Source organism: Globicephala melas, chromosome 16 (assembly GCF_963455315.2).
Source record: "Globicephala melas chromosome 16, mGloMel1.2, whole genome shotgun sequence".
Taxonomy (NCBI): Eukaryota; Metazoa; Chordata; class Mammalia; order Artiodactyla; family Delphinidae; genus Globicephala; species Globicephala melas.
The window spans coordinates 19,447,199-19,469,155 of record NC_083329.1 but is presented as its reverse complement, the minus strand read 5'-3'; the positions used below and the strand labels follow the sequence as shown (position 1 = coordinate 19,469,155).

The window sequence follows — 21,957 nt, the reverse complement described above, 5'->3', positions numbered from 1 at the left end:
CGTTGCTGAGGCCAGAGACTGGGGGGTGGAGCCAGGAGGCAAGCCAGAAAATCACAGGGAGCTCTAGTTTGGCCAGCTGGTACAGTCCCTTCTTAAAGGGACGCTCTTCACCCGGGAGTTGAGCCTCAATTCTCCATTTCGGGTTCTGTGAGACATTCGCGAAATGCACCGATAAGGCCCTGGTCACGAGTTTACACGTTCCGCTTTTACCGTTTGCAAAGTATTTACTTGGCAGGAGCTTGCCTTATTTTCCATTGTCACCAGAACTGCTTTTCATGGCTTCTTTGAGGTTTCCGTACTAGGAGAGCTCACTGAGTGTACACAGTACTGAATTATTCTCAGTATATATAATGAGTTTTCTTGGGGTGTTCAAATTAAGTCACTCAGTATTGACTGCTCTGTGCAAGGCAAGGATTGCTTAGGATATGCTGGTACATTCTCCCAAAGTTCCAACTGATGTGAATCCCTGAGAATCTCAAACTAAAGGCCTCCAGAAATATTAATCATGGATACTGTGACCCTGTTTTCACAAATTCAGAAATTATACATAAATAACCTCTGACATATCACCCATATCCATTTGGGGTCCAGTGGAGGGATAGTAATTTAGGACTGACTGATTAGTAGAGAAAATATGTACTTCCTGTTTTGGAAAAGGTTAAAAATGAAAGGGAATAAGAAAGAAATTCACAAAAGGGTGTTCTGTGCGTAGAAGTTGTTCAGCAGGCAAGTGGAAGTTACTATAACCAGTGAGGTCTACAGGACAGAAAAGGGCTTCCCAGTCTGTAGGGAAGGTGGCTTTGGGGCAATGCTTAAGATAGAAAAGAATGATTAAATGGGAGTAGAAGCCATGGGTGGGTCTCTGGAGTGCATTACCTGGGTTTGAGGGTGAGGCGCTTTCCTAAGGGCATGGACAGGCCAAAGAGCAGCCTCTTCCTCCAGACAGAGGAAGCTGCTGCTGTGTGGTGTCATTTGGCCCTACCCTGCCTTCCTGACTTAATCTCCTCTGCTCCCATCCAGCAGGTCCACCAGCAAGCAGGCTTTACAGTCATGCGTCTATGCTTGACTTAGACTCTTCCCTCTGTCTAAAATGCCCTCATTCTCTTACTCCCCTGGGGTTATCTGTGTCTTACCTACTCTTCAAGTCCTAGGTCAGTTCCCACCTCCTCCAGGAAACCTCCCCTGGATATTTCTTAAGTCAGGGTAGTTGAGAGAATGAAAGCTTTACAGTCACCCAGAGCAGGGCCCAAATCCCCCCTTCACTGCTTACTGGCTGTGTGACCTTGGGCACAAGTTACCTAACCTTTCTGAGGTTTCATTTCTTTTTTGTAAAACAAGGATAACAATAGCATCGGCCTCCTGCCATTGCTGAACAACTAACTGAGGTTCTCCATTTAAAGTACCTGGAATGTAGTAGGTGCTCAATAAATAGTCACTTCTTTGAGCCTTGATAATCAGCAATTCTCTACTTGTTGGCTGTGCATTAGCTTTATCCTCACAGGGAGAAGATGAGCATCTTGAGGGAAAAGATCACTTACAGTATTTCAGTATATGTCACTGTTGCATAACACTGGGCATATGGTAGACAATATACATCCTTTGATTGGTTGGATTTGTCATTTACTGGCTATGGCACAGTGATCAGGTCTGAAGGCCAGGGGACACATGACAGACTTTCTGAAGACTTGGAGAAGAACTGGAAATACTGATCTCTTCCAAGGAGGGAGGATGTCTCCCATTATCAATGCAGAATGCCCTTGGGCTGTAAAGACCAGGGCTTATAAGGAGATGGTAGGTCAGGCCTAGAGAGCTGAAACTACATCAGCTGTGACCCTATAGACGGATCAGTTATTGGTTTAGAGAGCAGGAAACCAGTGCAATTTATGCTAAAATTGAGGGCTTTGGTGGCAACTAACGTTCACCTAGGTCACATTTCTGTACAGCAGGCATCTTATGATTCATTCATTCATTCACTCCACAAATATGTATTGATCATGTACTATGTGCAATTGCTTTTTTTTCTGAAAACTCCATGGGTTGATTTATGATGGGACTGGAGTAATGTACTTGTTTTTGGTGGAGTTATGTAAAGAGCATTATTAAATCAGGCTTCCGTTTCCTCTGCATCCTAAATTATGTTCCTCAGATTCAACTTTTTTTCCAGTTTTAAATATTATCTCTGCCCATAGGTAAATGCCAGAAATAGACTTTTGAGGATACTGTTGTGGCTTTCAGAGTCCCAGAGCTCCCAGGGACTGGGTAACCTGTGGAGGGAACCCAGGAAAATCATCCGGACCTTGGGAAGTTAGAGAAGCTGAATTGAGCCGTTCCTGGATTGGGAGGTGGTGGCGGGGGGAAGCTCTATCAGATCCAAGGCAAAACAACAGCTGCTCACCTACCTGCCCTCTCTGACCAAAACACTGTCCCACTGATGCACCTAGAAATGGGGGTTTTCATCTGAGGATGGCTGGCAGAAGTCTGGGGGTAGAACTGAAAGAAATGAAGAGGGTGCCGGCATGCGGCGGCAGCAGCAACTAATTGCATTGTATAATGTCAACACTGGCAACTATTTATGGAGTACTGACTATACTTGGTAAAGAATGGGGCTAAACATGCGTTATCTCCTCCAATCTTCACAACAGCCCCATGGCATATGCACTTCTATTACCCCCATTTTACAGAGGGGGTAACCGAGGAACAGGGAGCTGAGTAACTTGCCCAAAGGTCACAGGGTTAATAATGGCAGAGCTGAGTTTTGAACCTAGGCCTCTGATTCGACTGAGCCTACAGTTTTAACCATATATAGGTGTATGCATTTTCCAGCCAAGGAATGAAGTCCAGAGAGGTGAAATGACTTGCTCAAGGTCACCCAATAATCTGAAGCAGAGTGGGTGTTTGTAACACCCTGTTGATTGTCCAGGGTCTTTCTGCACACACTCTGCTTAGAAAAGGTTTAGAAGTGAAGCTGGAGACAGGAGAGCCAACCAGAGAGATTTTGTTTTTGTTTTTCGGAGTTGTTCAACTCTGCTGGCCCTAACTCAAGTTTAGGCTCCTAGGAAACACTACCCCCCTCCTACTGCCTTTCCCAAGTCTGTCTTCTGGACATATTAGAGGACTTGGGGCTGTTGCTATGGTACTAGGGCCAACAGCAGGTTCACCAAAAGCTGGGTCTTTTGCCTTTTAAAAAAAAGCCTGGCCCTGCAGAAATGAATTGGCCACAAAGATTTGCATCAGTCATTGTGGCTTGTTCTGTTTTAGATCCCCCTGCCTCCCTACCCCACCCCCTCTTCCCTACCACCACCACTTTCTATAAATACAGTTGGATAAATATTGATTTAAACTGGGTTTCTGGAGGAGAAGCCCATGGTTGCCCTGCCTGGTCTTCACTTAGATACCACCAGTATGCCAGGCCTGACACACCTAACCCCTGATAGCGCTGGCTTCCAAATGACCCGTTTGGGGGAGGTGACTTGTGGTTTTGTGGCTTTTGAGTTTAAAAAAGAGAGAGAAAGAAAACGAAGTATAAAAAGCAATAACCCAGCAAAAAAATGGGAATCTTCCTGCAGAATGAATAAAGGCATTTTCAGCAGGAAGAAATGGGGGAAGGTTTATGGTAACCTGGCCTTCTGAACCAGTTCTCTTCCCTTTCCCATTCTGCCTTCCACTCCCTTTTGGGTTTTGTTTTAAAGGAGGCAGGTGGTAAGACGGAGCATCAGGGCCAGTAGGAGCCCCAGAGGTCACAGAGCAGCCATCATCCTCACTATACAGACGGGGAGGCCGAGGCCCAGAGAGGGACAGTGGCTTACCCAAGATGACGCAGGAGAGGCAGAACCAGGTCCTTCTGGGCTGTGTTGCCTCCCGCCTGACGTGAGAATGGGTCCCAGGCAGAGCCCCAAACCGGGCTTTTGTTTTACAAGTCAGGTGCTCATAAAGTCAGCAATTCTCAACCCTGGTTTACTGATCCCAGGGTGTGTCCGGTTATTGCAAAGGTCATTGCGACATTCTCAATAGTCTCTCAAAATTGAGCTAATTTGAATTCACCATTTAGAAGAAATATTTTCTTTTACATTTAGTGGGGGGGGGGGGAGTGGGTGGAGCCTGAAGGCGATGACAGTGACAGGATGGCTACCCAGTCTTAACTGAGGAGGAGGAATTCAAGTCTTCCTGGAGGGGCCTCCTTCTGGGGGTGGAGGGTGGAGCTCTGGCTCACACTGGAGAGAAGCTTCAATTCCGCAGGGAGAGACACCTGCTCTCTGGCTCTTCTGCTAAACTAAAGGGAAGTAATTTTCTCGATACTGTTGTCCCTGAGTGGCCTGGCTGGAGGTGTCAAAGCTGTCAGCAGCTGACTTGATCTCTCCTCTCCGGCCAAAACGAATGGGCATTTGCCACCATCCTCCCCGGCTGGAGGTTCCTTCTTTGCTTCCTCATCTTGGCAGAATGCTGTACAGGGCCCCTTGCTTGTGAAATATTTTGAAAGTTCAGGTGACCCTTGTTTTGAGCAATACATCTCCAGGAAATATATGTAAATAGGATCTCTTTTTTTAAAAATTTAGGTTAGAGAACCTTTCTTTAAAAGGCCCCTGTGGCAAATAATTTTATAAAATGTGGAATTATATTGCATGCCAGGAATTCTCCTTAAATGTGTTCTGTGAGTTTGTTCATTCATCCATCCATCAAACTGGTATTTCAGGGGTCCACACTGCTTTATGTCAGGCTCTGTGCTAGGACCTGGAAGTACAGTTTCCTGCCATCATGGAGTTATACTCTATTGCAGTGCCAGATTTAGAAATTCAGTTGTCTTAAAGTAAACCCCAGCCATGTGGGACTGCATCTGACTTGGGCTTTGTGTCTTTGGTTCTAGCCATCATTACAGATAGAACAAAAATTTATGCCGGGCTTCCAAAAAAAGGAATAGTCCCTCCCCTCCCTGCATGCACCCTGCCACCCCCCAGCCTGGTGTTTAAAACCCTTTGTGTTTATCCTTGTAATATTTACAGATCTGACTCTTTTTTTGTTTTTTTTAAAGCTGCCTGAGCTTAGGAAATCAAGTACTGTGTAAGCAACCTTGTAAATGAACACATTCCACTCCTAGTTCTTTACAGACGGGGGCACTCTGCACTTGGAGGATTGTCCCTAGCAGTGCTCCTACCAAGCCTGCTCTCCCATACAACATGCCCTTGGGCCTCATACCTCTAATATCCAACTCCAGTGTCTGCCAAGGAAATTTAAACACAGCAAAATTAGAAAGATAAACACAGTGTCCTGACGGAGAGAAAGATTGGGAAGTTTAAAGCTAATAAAAGGGGATTTGGATTACCTGCTATTTGAGATATTTTACTCCGTGTCTTTATTGCCATTAGCAAGGATACTTGAATAAAGATGATCTGGGACTATTTTAATACTGTTGTATTAAAATGGAGGGCGTGCCCAGGGCTGCTCTGTTTTTGGCCATGGGTGGCAAGTGTAAGTGCATGTGGCCTCTGTTTTTATTTCTACAGGGGCCCAGAACTTCCTAATGATGTCCCTGTGTTATCTCCCTCTTACCTCCACCACACCTGACCATCTCTACCATATTTCTTGACTCCCAAGACTCTGAGTACCTTGCATGCAACTTTCTTTCCTTTTTTCCACCAGCTGTAAAATTTCTAACACCTGTGAGGAGCCAAGCACCGTGCTTGTTGCTTCCAAAGTGCAGTATGTATGGTCTCCAGTTCCAGTTCTATATTCCAGTGCAAGTGACAGGCAAATGGAGAACAGTAAATAATACTTGCCTGTCTCCTGTGAGTCTGATAGCCTGTCCCCAAGGAGGCTGCTGACAGATACAATGTTGTCTCTGTTTTCCAAAGGAATAGTGATAATGGTGCCCTTTTACTGAGCAGTTACTATGTGCCAGCACAATGCTAAGTGCTTTATATTAAATCCTAACAATCATCCAACGGGAGGGTGCTGTCATTATCCTCATTTTATAGATGAGGAAAGCCTCAGCCTTAGCAAGGCTAACTAACTTTCCCAAGGCCACCTGCTAACAAAGAGTGGCGCTGAGACTCAAAACCAGGTTTTTCTTTCTTCCTAGGAGACTTCAGGACTCTGAGAGAAGTGTCAGAGAGCAAGAGGCAAGAAATGGAATCTGGAATGTTTGAGGTTCAGGCTGACGGTCCCCTTGGGAATGCCTCCCTGGAGCGACTTCCTTTACTTCCCATTCATCCTAGGGCAGAGAGAGGGCAGCCAAAACCTTCTGGGACTCTTTAGGCACGGACACTGAAGCCAGATAGGCCCCTTTCTTCTGGAAGGCAATGGTCTAGGGTGTTGCCACTTGCCCTTGCAGTGCCACCTGGCCCAGCACCCCCTGGGGAACTCACCCAACCAGTAGGGCTCCTGAGACTCTGGATGCTACAATGTCAAGGGTGTGAATCCACACCCTGTCAGGCTCTACTAGGTTTCCAGAAGGCACTTGAGCTTGTAGGGCAACTGGTCTGGCCCGTGCTTGGCAAGTGTGAGCCGCACAGATGAGCTTTAGGCCCTGGCTGCCACCTTGCCAGTGTGGGCCAGCTGGTTCTGGTCAAACGGCGTAGGTCCAACCTCTTCCTCTCCTCCATCGAGATCTAGGAAACAAGAGTGATCTTAAATATAACTGGGTTCATGTCATTTATTTGGTTAAAGCCCTTCAATAGTTTCCTTCCTATCTCACTTAGAATAAAATCCATATTCCCTGCATGGCTGTCACCCTTACTGTTTAACCTGAGTGTGGTCTGAAGATGGGTAGCCCTGGTGTCTCCTGGGACCTTGTCAGAAATGGGACTCCCAGGTCCCACCCCAGAGCTGCTGAATCCAAATCTCCATTTTAGCACGATTCCCAGGTGATCTGTGCGCTCGTTAAAGTTTGAGAAGCTGGCCTAGACAGCCCTTGTGATTGCCCTAATCCCTCTACCCACCTAAAGCTACCCCCCATCTCATTTATTATTCATGCCTTATCCTACTTATCACGGTTTACAATGATTTTACTTGCTTATCATCTGTCTATCAGGCTAGAATACAAGCACCTTGAGGACAAAGACCACAAGCAGTTTTGTTCATTGCTCTCTTTAGCATCTAGGTTAGTGCCCAGCATGTAATGGAGGATTAAGGAATCTTCGTTGAACGAATGATGAGTTCTCTGCCTTTAACCTTCTGACCTAGTGTTTATCAACAAGGGAGCTATTGATGAGACAGTTCTTCTTGAGCAGGTTCGCCTGGAATACTGCAGGATTTAACATCCTTGGTTCATCCTCACTAAATGCCAGTAGAACTCCCCAGTCGTGGTGACACTCAAGAAAGACACTCCTACACATTTCTGAAGTCTTCTAGGCGGATGGTATTATGCCTGGGTGAGACCATTGCCCTAACCAATTTTGTCTGACCTTGTCTGACGGAACATACCCTGACGTACGCCGTGGGGTCCAAGAGTTGGGAAATCTAGGTTTGAATCCATTTGCTACCTATGTGGCCTTGGGCAAATCACTTAACCTTTTGGGGCCTCATCTGGGAAACAGGAATCTCAGAGGTGTGTAGAGGATTAAATGAACTGACTATACAAGTGGCACCATGCACATAGTTGGCTCTCATTATGTAGCAGCTAGTAGGCAAGTGGAGGCATGTTGTTCTAGGATTAGAATCAGAATGCTGGAAATAGAAGTGATGGTGAGATCACAGACATCTTTGGCCAGGCAAAGTCCTGGTGTTTTATTCTAAATAGTACACCTGAAGCTGAGAACTCAGCCACGAGGCAGCAGGACTGGGTGTGTGATTTAGTGTCCAGGGCTTGGCTGGCCCTAAGAGTGACCTCCACAAGTTTCTGCCACCTGGAAGGGAGTGATGATGCCAAGGGGTAGTGAGGCAGGGTAACTGTAGGCAGGCTCTGGCAGGGGAGGGAGGGTTACCCAGGGCTGTGTCAAGAATGTGGGGCATCCTCTTAGTAGCAGGGGAAGGCCTCTGGTAATATATTTTTTTAAGGCTTTAAAATCAAGTTGCATTTAACTTTGAAAGAATAGGTCATTGCATCCAAAACCTGATAAGTGCAACAAAAAATTACAGTACATTCTTGCTTTTGAATATAGATGGCAAACATTCTAAACAAAATATTAACCCGTGGAATGAGCAATTTTATAGAAAAACATACAATGGCTGACCAGGATATATGCCAGAGATGGCTGAAAGTCACAAAGTCTATCAGTATAAATGATTATAACCACAAATTAAAGGAGAATAATACATGACTACAGCAACACATGATGAAATGTCATTTGAAAAAAAGTATTCGGGAGGCATTCCTAATGAAGGAAGCTACTTCCATACAACAAAGATCATTTACCTGTGCTGGTCTTTTAACTAAAGTGATGTAGCGAGGTTGGGCCCGTGGCTTGGGGTCATCACCGGCAGAGGAGTTGATTCTTCCCTTTCCTTAGGGAAGAATGAACCTTGAACAGAAGATGAAACAGAACAGGCTTTGGATCCCTTTGGAATGTAACTTGATCTAGATATTTAAAGGAGAAGGTCTCCATAAATTTAAAAGACCAGAAAATGTATTCCACTTTACTTATCTATTTATTTTTTATTTATTTTATTTTATTTTTTTAAAATTTATTTATTTGTTTGTTTGTTTTTGTTTTTTGTTTTTTGGCTGTGTTGGGTCTTCGTTGCTGTGCGCAGGCTTTCCCTAGTTGCGGCTAGCCGGGATACTCTTTGTTGCAGTGTTCGGGATTCTCATTGTCGTGGCTTCTCCTGTTGCAGAGCATGGGCTGTAGGCGCGCAGGCTTCAGTAGTTGTGGCACGTGGGCTCAGTAGTTGTGGCACATGGGCTTAGTTGCTCTATGGCATGTGGGATCTTCCCAGGCCAGGGATCGAACCCATGTTCCCTGCATTGGCAGGTGGATTCTTAACCACTGCACCACCAGGGAAACCCCATATTTACCTATTTATTTTTAAAACCACAAATCAACTAGAAAAAGAATTATGGAGGTGGGTAGAGAGCACAGGATGAGAGTCTGTAAGACTGAGTCCTAACCCTTGCTCCATCAGTTTGATAGATAACTGTGTGACCTTGGTAAGTTACCATACCTCTCTGAGCCTCAGTATTTTCATCTGAAAAATGGAGGCTGGATTGAGGAATAAGCTTAATGATACAAACTTCTATGAAACAAACCATGAAATGTTATTTGGGGGAACATTCACTTGGCATGGCCCTAGCAAGATCCTCCTGCATACTTTATCAGTTGCACCCCCACGTGGGGTGCTCCGGGGTAAGCAAGAGTCTTACACGTGCATATTAATTGAGTCCTGCAATGCAGATTTCTTCTCGGATCCAAGTTAATGCAAAAAAGAAGGAAGAGGACATTCGAGAGATTAACACATCCCTTATAATCACCGAAATAGGCTGCTGTTATAAGGGCCATTTAATAAAATGTAAGAAGTCCTTTTCTAAGAGGGAAGAGATAGGCCAGGATGGAAGTCAAGTGCAGCTGTTTGAGCCTCTGCCAGTGGCCTGATCTCACCAGAAAACCAAAGTTAAAAAACAACAAACTTCCAGATTCAGCGATCTCAGATTAACACTGCCTCCCCCTGCTGTTTCCTCCACCCTCACGTCCTTTCTTTCCCTTTATCCCCAGCTCAGGCACCTGGGTCGTGGTGCTTTTCCGTGTGGTTGGGATGTCAGCCGGCAGCCCTGGCGACTAGAGCTCTGGGAGGCGGCAGCTACCTCTCGGGTTTAGCATTACGTCATCCCTTCTAGACCCAAATTTATCTCGGCTGCACACAGACCCGCAGCTCTGAGCTGCTGCTGACTCGAGGAGAGCTTACGCATGAAGTTAGGCAAGGCTGACTCACTGGGCAGAAGAAAAGGTTTTCTGCTGCTCTTCACGTTTCTGGGCTCCGAGGGGAGAGGCGAGAAGGAGGCTGCGGTTGTCATTTTGGGGTGGGGGATGGAAAGATGTACAACTGTTAACAGTTCTTACTTAGGACCTCAGGACTTACCCTCCCCTGTTCCCACCCTTAAAGATAATTGCGGAAAACAGTGCCCTGCACAGTATACACTTTGCAGTTTCAGGGAAGTTCTCTTAAGCACCAGGTGTCACTAAGACAGTGACTTCGGACTTGCACCTTAACCTCGTGGTCCCTTCCCCTCTATTCATCTTTCCTGTCTGCAGAAACGATATAACACAGACCAGCCTCCTGCATTGTTCATGGATCTGCAGTAAATCATTTGAAAATTTACATCGAGTAAACAGTGCAGGGAGAGGACCCCTCGGAACGGAGAGCTTTGCCGTGTTCTTCCAGAAGGCAGACTGTCCCCATCCAGGCTGTTCGTTACAGGGCTGGGGGACTCTGGAGGACTTTTTCCATCTTCAAAAGAGACTCCCCTGAGTGAGATACTTTAGGGGGAGGACAGAAGAATCAGAAACTATGGGTAAGATTCCAGGTTCTTTTGTCAGTAGACTTTGGAAGCCTTGCTTTTCCTCAGTTTCCCTATTTGTAGTGCAGATTGGATTCATCTGCAAAAGAAAGGCCATGTCTGCCTCTGGGCTTCCCCAGGCTGGGCTGGCGCGGAGGGATGGTTTGTGGGTGGCATCACTCTCCCAAGGCTAGAGCCCCAGGCTTTGTGCTCTAGGAGGCCCTTGTGGCCAATGTCCATGCAAGAACTCTGGGAGTCAGCCGGAGCAGGTCATTTGCTGTTAGAAGAGGCTGGATATTTCCGTACGGAAACCAGTTCTTAACACTGCCCACCATCACTATCACCTTTTCTCTTCTTCAACATATGCAGGTGGCCTTTTGGTGATTCTCGCACTACTTTGCATCTCCTCATCTCCCTCTTGGCCATGGCTTTAAAAGAAGGGTTGGTAAATTCATCTGGAGGTCAACTGTGAAAGGGCAGGCATGTGCTGCAAGCATCCTGCTTTCTCTTAATAGCCTGCTAGGGCTTATGATGTATGGATTTAAACCCATCTTGAACACATGTGTATTTTCAGTTTGTACTTTTTTCCTTGACTGCGTGTCACATGGTTTACCTCCCATTGGGTAGACTTTTGTTATAAAGCTACCTCTTTTAAGTTCCTGGGGTAGCCCTTGGCAATTTGTGATCTGAAGTGGTAGAAACTTTCAACTTTATTAGAAACTTTCAACCTTATTTTTATTTCTACCCTCAACTTACAGATGTTCTGAGTGAACAGGTATTTTCTTTTAAATAATTCCATTCTTCCCCTATCCAACGTGTCCCTTGTTGAATGCGGAGGGTGGTTGTTACCAACACCCAATGGGAAAGCCCAGATCTGAAGTGACCTAGCCAACAGCTGAAAAAGCACAGTTCCTGTTTCAAAGCTTTTACAAAAAAAAAAATCTCCTGTGGCTTGTGAACATCTCTCATTTTGGGTCTCCCTGCATTTGATAGAACATCTATTTGGTTCTTAAATGTGGTGCCAAGTGTAATATTTAATAAGGCTGGTAGAATTTTGCAGATTTTGACCTCATTGGAAATCTTGTTCACTTTGGGGAAAAAAAGGAGGGAAGCATATTAAAATGCAGCATTAAGCCCATGACATTTTTGAGAGTAACGTTTTCATTCTGAGATGGTTATTTTCTGCAGTAGCCACTGGAATGACCACAGGAAGTTCTCCCCTCACCAAGAGCTTCCTGTTATTCTGGATGTCCACCAGCAGGTTAAAATAATCAGGGTGGGGAAAAGTTATGGATGTTTATGCAGTTCCCAGCCTGCTCCTAGAGCTTTCAACAGTTATGACCCTCTTGCCTTTCTTTGCCCTAGACCACAGCTTCTCATTCAGGGGTGATTTTCTGCCCCAAGAGACATCTGGCAATGTCTGGAGACATTTTTGGTAGTCACACCTGAGTTGGTGGTGTGCTACTGGCATCTAGTGGGTAGAGGCCAGGGATGCTGCTGAATATCCTACAATGCACAGGTCTCCAACCCCACCCCCAGTTAGGAATTATTCTCTCAAAATATCAATAATGCTGAGGTTGAGAAACTCTGGTCTAGACTTTGAGGACCTGGAAAGACGGTGGTGGTGAGGGAAGCCATTGGAAGTTTTTTAATGTGGTCCTGCTCTCTTTAGCCTCTGCTTTCAGTTCCTGCTCTATGGAGGAGAGCGTGAGAGGAAATGATCATCATAGCTTCCATTTATTGAGTGACATGTACTAAGTGCTGGAATTATTTAATCTTCACAATTAGCCCTACTGACTACACACTCCTTGAGAGCAAGGTCCATCTCTGTTTATCTCATTACCGTACACATTATGTCTAGTACAGTGCCTGACACATGGCAGGCCCTCAATGCTTGGATAAATAGAGTAATTATATCTGATATAGATGTGAGGAAAATGAGGCCTGAAGAGTCCACACAACTAGTGTTAAGTAGCAGAGTCAGAATTTGAACTAAGCCTCATGTGACTCCAGCACCAAACCACTGAATTGTATCCCTCACTTGCAGCACCAAAGAGGTTTTCTAGCTTCTAAAATCTCGAGGTTTTCTAGCCTTTTCTCCTCCTGAGGGAGGGGAAAGGAGTTTTAAAAAATAAGATAAAAAAAAACCCAAAACACTACCTCTCTGTGAAAACTGAGGTGGAAGAAGGGCCTTATGGGAGCCCTCTCTGGCTCTGATAGGATCACCCCTTGCTCCTGAACAGGGATTTTTGGCTTTTCAAGTATTTATTCTGCACATGGGGCAACCAAGGCACACAAGTTACAGGAGACAGTAGTAGTAGATAGAAAACTGGAGCGTGGCACTGTGAATCAAGCATGCTTCAGCTCCTAGGCGCCCGCCGGGAGTCATTGAGAAAAGGGCTTCCAGAGAGCAGACTCACAGTTCGCTCAAATCCTTCCCTCCGCGAAGCAAAGCCCAGAGAGCTTCTTAGTCTTTGCGTCTAGGAGGTACAAGTCGAGCGGGACTACATCTCCCGGCGGCCATTGCGGAATTTGGCAAGGCGCAGGCGCACTGAAGCGGCGTGCGTACTACGACTCCCGGCGTGCAGTGGGCGGGGCGGGACTACATTTCCCAGGAGGCAGAGGAAGGGGCGGGAGGGGGCGGGCCGCGGCGCTGCTCCCGCCCCTCCCCCGTGCTCGCGCGGAGAGGTAAACAAACTCCGCGCCGGCTGTCTGCTGAGCCGCGGGGGCGGCGGGGCGGCTGGGAGCGCGCGGAGCCGCGGCGGGGCTAGCCCGCCCGCCGCCGCACATGTCCCGGGGCGGTGCCGGATTGTAGCCGCCTGAGGCGCCTCCTGTCGGCCGGGGAAGGGAGCGCGGAGAGGCCCCTGTCGCCGCCCGCGGTGCCCATGGAGCAGGTGCGGATGATCAACGTGCAGCGCCTGCTGGAGGCGGCCGAGTTTTTGGAGCGCCGCGACCGAGGTAACGGCTGGACGCCGTCGCCTCCTCCACCGCCTGAGCCCGCGCACTCCAGCTCCGCTCAGGGAGTGCGGTGCGGCGGGTGAGGGGTGCGTGTGTGAGGAGGTTGAGTGTGTGAAGAGGGGGTGCGTGTGTGAGGCGGGGGGGTGCGTGTGTGAGGAGGGGGTGCGTGTGTGAGGAGGGGGGTCCGTGTGTGAGGGGGGTGCGTGTGTGAGGAGGGGTGCGAGTGTAAGGAGGGGGTTGCGTGTGTGAGGGGGTGCGTGTGTGAGGAGGGGGTGCTTGTGAGCAGGGGGTGCGTGTGTGAAGGGGGTGCGTGTGTGAAGGGGGTGCTTGTGTGAAGAGGGGGTTGTGTGTGTGAGGGGGGTGCGTGTGTGAGGAGGGGGCTGCGTGTGTGCGTGTGTGGGGGTTGCGTGTGTGAGGAGGGGTGCGAGTGTAAGGAGGGGGGTGCGTGTGTGAGGGGGTTGCGTGTGTGAGGGTGTGTGTGTGAGGAGGGGGTGCGTGTGTGAGGGGGTGCATGTGTGAGGGGGTTGCGTGTGTGAGGAGGGGGTTGCGTGTGTGAGGGGGGTGCGTGTGTGAGGGGGTGCGTGTGTGAGGAGGGGCTGCGTGTGTGAGGGGGTGCGTGTGTGAGGAGGGGGCTGCGTGTGTGAGGGGGGTGCGTGTGTGAGGAGGGGGCTGTGTGTGTGAGGGGGTGCGTGTGTGAGGAGGGGGTTGCGTGTGTGAGGGGGGTGCGTGTGTGAGGAGGGGGCTGCGTGTGTGAGGGGGGTGCGTGTGTGAGGAGGGGGCTGCGTGTGTGAGGGAGCTGCGTGTGTGAGGGGGTGCGTGTGTGAGGAGGGGTGCGTGTGTGAGGGGGTGCGTGTGTGAGGAGGGGGTTGCGTGTGTGAGGGGGGTGCGTGTGTGAGGGGGTGCGTGTGTGAGGAGGGCCTGCGTGTGTGAGGGGGTGCGTGTGTGAGGAGGGGGCTGCGTGTGTGAGGGGGGTGCGTATGTGAGGAGGGGGCTGCGTGTGTGAGGAGGGGGTTGCGTGTGTGAGGGGGGTGCGTGTGTGAGGAGGGGGCTGCGTGTGTGAGGGGGGTGCGTGTGTGAGGAGGGGGCTGCGTGTGTGAGGGGCCTGCGTGTGTGAGGGGGTGCGTGTGTGAGGAGGGGTGCGTGTGTGAGGGGGTGCGTGTGTGAGGAGGGGGTTGCGTGTGTGAGGGGTGCGTGTGTGAGGAGGGGGCTGCGTGTGTGAGGGGGCTGCGTGTGTGAGGGGGTGCGTGTGTGAGGAGGGGTGCGTGTGTGGGGAGGGCTGAGTGTGTGAGGAGGGGTGAGTGTGTGAGGGTGTGCGTGTGAGAGAGGGTGGGCATGTGAGTGGAGAGGTGCATGAGGCAGCAGGTACGTGAGGGGAGGAGTACCACTGGTGCCTGCGTGAGGGGGCACATGTGGGTGTGTGTATGTTAATGAAGGGGAGGAGACTGTCACCTGGGGGAGATGGAGAGAGGGGTCAGGCTGGACCTGGGAGCTGCCCTGAGTGGAGGTGGACCAGAGGAGAGGGAAGGAGGGTGTTGAGAATGGAGGTGATCTGAGGACCTGGGAGGAAAGAGGATGCAAAGAACTGGAGGAAAGGGCTGGGAGCAGTGCAGGTAGGGGTGGAGGAGACAAGGCTGAGAGCAAAGAAAGGGAACGCCTGCTGAAGAGCATGGCGGAGGACAGACACTCGTGGCCAAGGGACCTCTTCGAATCTGAAGTGCGATGCGATGGAATCCCCTTAGGAATGGAGACTAAGGGAGATGTAGAGAGATTGGGGTATGAAGAGTACAGCCCCTGGAAATTGTGTTGAGAGAAAGTGTCCTCCTAAGACTAGGTGATTGAATTATTTGAAGTACACAAAAACGTGGGGCTTAGAGAGACACCTTCTAGAAGGGGGATAGTTAAAGGAAAAGGGATTTTGAGGCAAGTGAAATAATTTAGGTGAATGGTAATTGGTCTCAGAAATGAGGGTGTTTGAGTCAAGAATTCTTGGAGAAGAGGATTTTGGAGAGGAGGGAGAAGTTCCTTGGTTTAGAGGAGGTGTTGGTACACCTTCCTGGGGTGAGTTGGGTCTGTATATGTCACAGGATTGATGACCAGGCAAGGACTGGGAATTTTATCTTCCAACCAGAAAGAGTGGAAAAAATTTATCTCTTTTTCTTCTCTTGTTTTCAGCAACCTGTTACTGCAAGGACTTGAGATCTGTAGATCCATGAATTTGGGTATATTCCTCTCATCATATCTTTTTTTCTTGCCGTTTCTTTAGAGTGTGAACATGGCTACGCCTCAGCGTTCCCCTCCATGCCGAGCCCCCGGCTGCAGCATTCAAAGCCCCCACGGAGGTTGAGCCGGGCACAGAAACACAGCAGCGGGAGCAGCAACACCAGCACTGCCAACAGGTAGCAAGCTGGGGAGGTTTAAAAAGGGCAGTTGGAGGGAGGGAGCACATACTCAGGCAGAAGTGCTGGCCCAACTGACCTCAGTTCTCTAATACCAAGTCTAGAGCAACACTGAACAGCCAAATGGAAACAGCCTTTCCCACCATCCCTCGGGATTTGGCCCTTTTAAAATAATAAAGTCTTGGAATCATAACCTACCTTTGTGTAGAAGGGAAGAAATAGAATCTGGAAAGACAACGAAAGACGTTCTTGCTGGGGATTATTAAGTGGAGATGTCTGTGACTGAGAGCGATAGTAAGTTCAGAGACCTGGCAGCATGTGTCCATGCATGCAGCCCCATGCTAAATGCAATCTCGGTCCAGCTTTAAACTTGGACGATCCAAAAATTTTTAAAAATCAGAAATAGCTCAGGCAGGATATAAAACAGAATCAAGGGTTTTGTCAAAGGAATAAAAATATTTAGGTAGAGTAGGAAGTTAGTGGGCACAGTCTATTTTTTTTTTGTTTAAGGATGATAAGATTGAATTGGGAACTTTTAAAGCAAAAAGAAAAAAGAAAAGGTGCTTATTCTTCAATCAAAACAGAAACTTAGAAAATGCTTACTTGGCTGTACTCAGACATAGTTGACTTATATTTTTTTGAAAATTTTTGGTAGTGTCTGGCTGTCTCTTCAGTGTGTTTGTTCTAGAGGGTCAGTGAATTCTAAAGATTCATCTCATATGAAGTTTTCAAAAGTCCAGTCTTAAAAGAAAGTCAAAATCAACAGATGCTTGCCTTTTCCATTGATAAAAGGAATTAAATGAGATCTTTTTTTCCAAAGTTTGGTCTAGAGAATGTAAGCATTCATTTTGGAGGGACACAGAACAATCTCTGGGTAACTAAGTTTGCCTGAAGACTTTGGAGAGCTCCAGACAGGAAATTGAGTAACACTTGGGGAGGTGGATTGGGGAGGGAGCAGGAGTAGGGGCTCTAACTCATTGATGCAGAAAACCTGAGGTTCCTGTATATAACAGAGCTCAAAATGTTGGATCGTCCCACTCTGGATTACTGAGGCACATCACTAGGATTCACTCTTCTTTCTTTGACTTATCTTTAAAGCTGTGTTTCCTTTATGGCTTCTTTTCTTCATTAAGACTATTCTGTGTATTTTAAACAATTTTTAAAATTACAACAATAATTAGCCATAAGTGTAATATGCTGTATTTATGTTTATGTGTGGATCTAGAGGGTTTGTTGTGGTATGGTAGGTTTGGGATGAAAATACGTAGTGTGATATGCAGCATTAAACAAAAAGCACACATAAATTTTCTTGCCCCTCACAGTTTCTCTGGTTAAGGGATCATCAATTAAAACCTGTATTCAGGAATTTATAAGTTTTCCAATCCATGTGTAGATTAAAAAAAAAATTTTTTTAACTTCGAGACATGGGAGAAATACCAGGTAGGAAACCAAACGTGGATTCTGCCATGCTGCAAGTATTTATTGTTTCCTACTTTCTAGAAATCAAGTATATGATCTCATTACATTTTTTCTCTGTCCTTTACTGTCGTCATAGTAAGTTGAGGGATGAACTACATACTCACCAAGGTCCCACCTTCCCCTGAAGTTCTGTGACACTGATTTATTGATAGTTTTAGAGATCAGTTACTATATTGGTTATTCAGTACACCACCCCATCATTGCAAATGTGACATTTTTACTAACAACTCAAGGATTATAGAGGTATGAATAAGATGTGTATTTCTAGATTTTACCAGTTATGTTACAGGTCATTAATGTCTTTGTCATCTGTTGACTTATACTTTGCTTAGCTTGGGGTTTTGACTAAGTGATGTTTCTCTTTCATGCTAGTGTTCTTGTCAGGATTCTACTATTGTGTGTGGGACCACATTGCTAATTACTGTGTATTTTAGCACAGCATGTCAGAAAATTTGTAACACTACAAGTATGCCATGTTGTTCTTAGTACCCAAGGGAAAATAATTACATGTACAGTTGGACCACCTAAGACTAAGTAAAGTAATTTTTCATGGGAATATAAATAGTAAGAAAGAAAGAAGAAGAGAGAGAGAAAGAAAAAGAGATTTTAGGACATGTTATCTCAAGGTCCACCCATGTGTGGGATTTAGGGTGGGGCCTTTAGATGAGAACTAGTATGTTAAAGTGGAACACTAGAAATTATTTCTCCTTACCATTTAAGATTTCTGCTTCATGGAGTAGGGAACCAGGGATCAAATTCTAATACTGGGGTACTTGGGAGATAGTGTTGTTGTTTCATTTGTAAGGGAGCACTGTAGACTCCCTGTTAACTTTAAGTCTATTACTGGATTTAATAAAGACTTTATTATACTGGTTGCATAAAGCAGAAAGAAAGAAAACTTGTAAAAATTTTCATTTATTAGTCATCTGAAACAAGGAAAGGAATAGAGTTGATGAGTATATGCGTCTTATTTTCCTGATCAAAAAGCTACCTATATGGAGGTTGCTGTTCTTATGCGTCTTGAACATTGATCTCTTGTATGTCATAAAGTGACATTTGTTCCCTGACATTGTAGCATCCTTAAGATATAATGTTGGTTGACTTTTCCCCCCTAATATTCTCAGATATAATATGATATTCCTGATATAAAATGTTACTTTATAAATTTATGCTGAGAGTTGGCTCATAATATTATAAATTCCTATTCCTCCTTTCTCCCAAGCCTTGAAACCGTACTTTCATAGAAGTAAAAAGGAGAGAAAATGCGTGATGTAATGTGAGTTTAAAAGCATGTACCTTGAAAATCCCAGTAATTTTATCATTTGGAATCCTTTATCAATTAGGAGGTGGGATCTGTAATACATAATTATTTTTTAAATTCATGGTTGACTTTAGTCTTGGTTCATGGCCTTCTGGCACACTTCCAAAAATCACCCTTGCTGAGATGTTACTGCTATTAGAGAACTGGCTGCAATTGCTATCTGGCTTATTGAGTAGTATAAGATAAGTTCAAATTCCCAGCTTCTTTACTGTTTGGTCTCACAACTGAAAAATAGTAAGATCTGTCATCTTTAAAACTCTACTGACACTACTCTACATGGCTTTAGCGTAACATTGATTTCCTCCTAAATATCTCTTGAACCTGCCTTTTCTCTTAGCTTCGTTGCTACGCTCCTAATCCAAGATACTATCACTCCTCACCTGGACAGCTGTCGCGACCTCCTAACTGGTATCCCTGCAACCACTCTTGTCCCAAATACAATTCTGATGAATTATATTGGCTAGCCTTCCTTCAATTGCTTCAATATACCATGTTTCCTCCTACCTCAGGGTCTTTGCACATACTCTGTTCTCTTCTGAGAATCATTTTTCTTCCCCATGTTATCTCTATCTAATTACACTCTTACTTCAGCTCAATAATAACTTCTTCAGGGAAGCCTTTTCTGCATCTGCCAAACTAGAACAGGTATTCACATACCTCATGGCATCCCTACTTTTCCTTCACTGTTTATCACAGTCTGTAGAAATACAGTTATCTGATTGATAAATTCATGTCTCATTTATTGGACTAAAAACTCCATGAAGGCAAGGATTGAATCTCTTCTGCTTAAAGATTTATCCCCAGTACCCATCACAGTGCTCTGTACACAGTAGATGTTTTTGAAGAATGGAAGGTTTTCAAACTCCAAGTAGACTGTCCTAAATTGGAACTGAGTTTTTCTTTTGTGCCAAGTATTATATTAGACTCTGTAAGTAGAAATAATGGAAGAATGTGCAACTCCTGCTTTGGCAAACTCTGATTACTTTGTGTTCTGAAGGATATTAATGATAATACATCTGGAAAGGAAAACAATATATAGTATTTGAAGAATAAAAATCTTCAGATTGCCAGTTCTTTTAAACAAGTATGTTATAGTAGACTACAGAATGCTACAATTAATTTTAAAGACTACTATTGTCATCCTGTGTCATGAGAATTCAGTGATATCAGAACTCATATATGCAAAGAACCATAAGTCTGTCAAACATTGGCAGTAAATATTCGTATGAGCTTGTAACATGCATATAGTAATTGTATTATTTTAAGGTGATGTACAAAGTAGTAAGTACAGGCATACCTCATTTTCTTGCACTTCCCTCTATTGTGCGTCACAGACATTGTGTTTTTTACAATTGAAGGTTTGTGGCAACCCTGCATTGTCAAGTGATGGTAAGCATTTCTTAACAATAAAATGTTTTTGAATTGAGGTATGTACTTTTTTTTTTTAGACATAATACTATTGCACATTTAATAGACTATATTAGGGACTTCCCTGGTGGTCCAGTGGTAAAGAATCCGCCTTCCAATGCAGGGGACACGGGTTCGATCTCTGGTTGGGGAACTAAGATCCCACATGCCGTGGGGCAACTAAGCCCGCGTTCCACAACTACTGAGCTCACGCGCTTCCACTAGAGAGCCTGCATGCTGCAAACTACAGAGCCCACGCACCCTGGAGCCCGAGCGCCACAACTAGAGAGAGAGAAAAAAAAAAAACAGCACGTCACAACTAGAGAGAAGACTGCGTGCTGAAACCATAGATCTCGCATACCTCAACAAAGATCTGGTGTGCGGCAACTAAGACCCAATGCAGCCAAAAAAAAAAAAAAAAGACTGTAGTATAATGTAAACATAACTTTTATGTGCACTGAGAAACCAAAAAATTTGTATGACTCACTTTATTGAGATATTCGCTTTATTGCAGTGGTCTGGAACCAAACCCATGATGTCTCCAAGGTATACCTATACCAATTTACGGTTGAATTTAAAGTTGATGAAAAATGTCTTACTTTTTTCAGCTGCAGTATTTCAGTACTATGTGCTAAGATTGACGACATAAAAAACAAAACAAAACAACTTTCCTTTTGCTTGTAAGGCTTTAGTTTAACTTTTCTTAAACTACAGAATGATGAAATGTTTTAGTCTTATTTTAGAGGGAATGATGTTATATTTTCAGCTTTATATCCTTTTTGTCGGTCTTCTTCATGGATTATTAGGGGGGGTTTTGTTTTGTTTTGCAGGAGCGGGGTGAATTCTTTTTCTAGTATAGTTGTAGAGGTTTTTTTCCCCCCCTAGTGGAAGTAATTTGAGACATATCTTCGGTTTTTATTCTTAAACATGTACTTATTTGTTCACAGAATAATAGAATGAAGCCTTATTTTTATTTTTGTGAAATTTCTTATTAGTCTGTATTTTTCAATTTTTCTATATTAAATAACTAGTTGCTGAGTCTTTGTCCAGTAGAGAACTCCCAAAGTTTCAGGACAAAAGTGGAAATTAGTAGCAGTTAAACTCTTAATGATATTAGTGTTGTTCTTCAAGTACTTTCCAAATGTTGAGTGATGTGATCTGATGTGTTCTGTGATATTCTGTCTTTCACTAAAACCAAGTTTAAATGAAAAATTCTCAAGAATTATTTATATACCTCAACAAACTCAGATTTTCCATTAAATGCTTCATTGAAGCATAAGTTAGCTGTTGTTGGATTTCTTAAGAATATATCCCCCTGTGGAAGTATCATTTGAAGGAGACTTGCATGATCATGGCTTGTAAGTTGGTAGGACAACTCCTTCTGTTCCTATTTGATGAGAGGCCTTTCGCCAGAATATTTATGTGATACTGTAATATAGGTCACAAATCATAGAAAGGGAATTCAGGATTTCATCTGGTACAGCTCTCTGCTTTATGAAGGTAAGATATTATCATATATTTTATGGTTAAAGCTCATGTGGCCTAGAGACGCTTAAAGGATTTTTGTCCAAGCCTTATAGCTATAAGTGATGGTTAAGTTTAATATCAGGCCAGATTTTAAGCAGTATATGCATAATTCTAACCAGGCAGGAATGTTAACCTGAAGAAAGCTTTCTCTTCTATTTTGTTCCTTACAAATTAAACAGCATTGCCTCCTTTTGGATATATTGTAGCATGATTCTTTGTCATTTCTTAAGTGAAGACAGTTTCCCCAATACTAATCTAATCAAAGAGGTTTTGTGGTGTGGTTTGACAAAATATGTATCCAGATCTCATTTCTGTTCAATAGTGCTAATGTAATTTAAGTATGCATATTTTTTTTAGATTGTTTTCATTTTCATTTTGGCTTCTGACATTTTAAAAGACTGGCAGATTTTTCTTCCCTGTGTGTGTGTGTGTGTGTGTGTGTACAT

The 21,957-nt window shown here is 45.1% G+C and overlaps 1 protein-coding gene across 5 annotated transcripts in view; it reads left to right on the top strand.

Annotated features, from left to right (window-relative positions):
- The window catches only part of MXI1 (MAX interactor 1, dimerization protein), a 98,322-nt gene that overhangs the window by 3,672 nt on the left and 72,693 nt on the right, over positions 1–21,957 (top strand). For 3 of the 5 annotated variants that reach the window (XM_030842474.3, XM_060286832.2, XM_060286834.1), the window contains exon 2: positions 15,645–15,777. In XM_030842474.3, coding sequence (XP_030698334.1) covers positions 15,645–15,777 — 133 coding nt within the window. Of the gene's footprint in view, positions 1–13,098; positions 13,382–15,644; positions 15,778–21,957 lie in introns of those variants that run through there. The other 2 variants (XM_060286833.2, XM_030842475.3) reach the window with 2 other exon arrangements.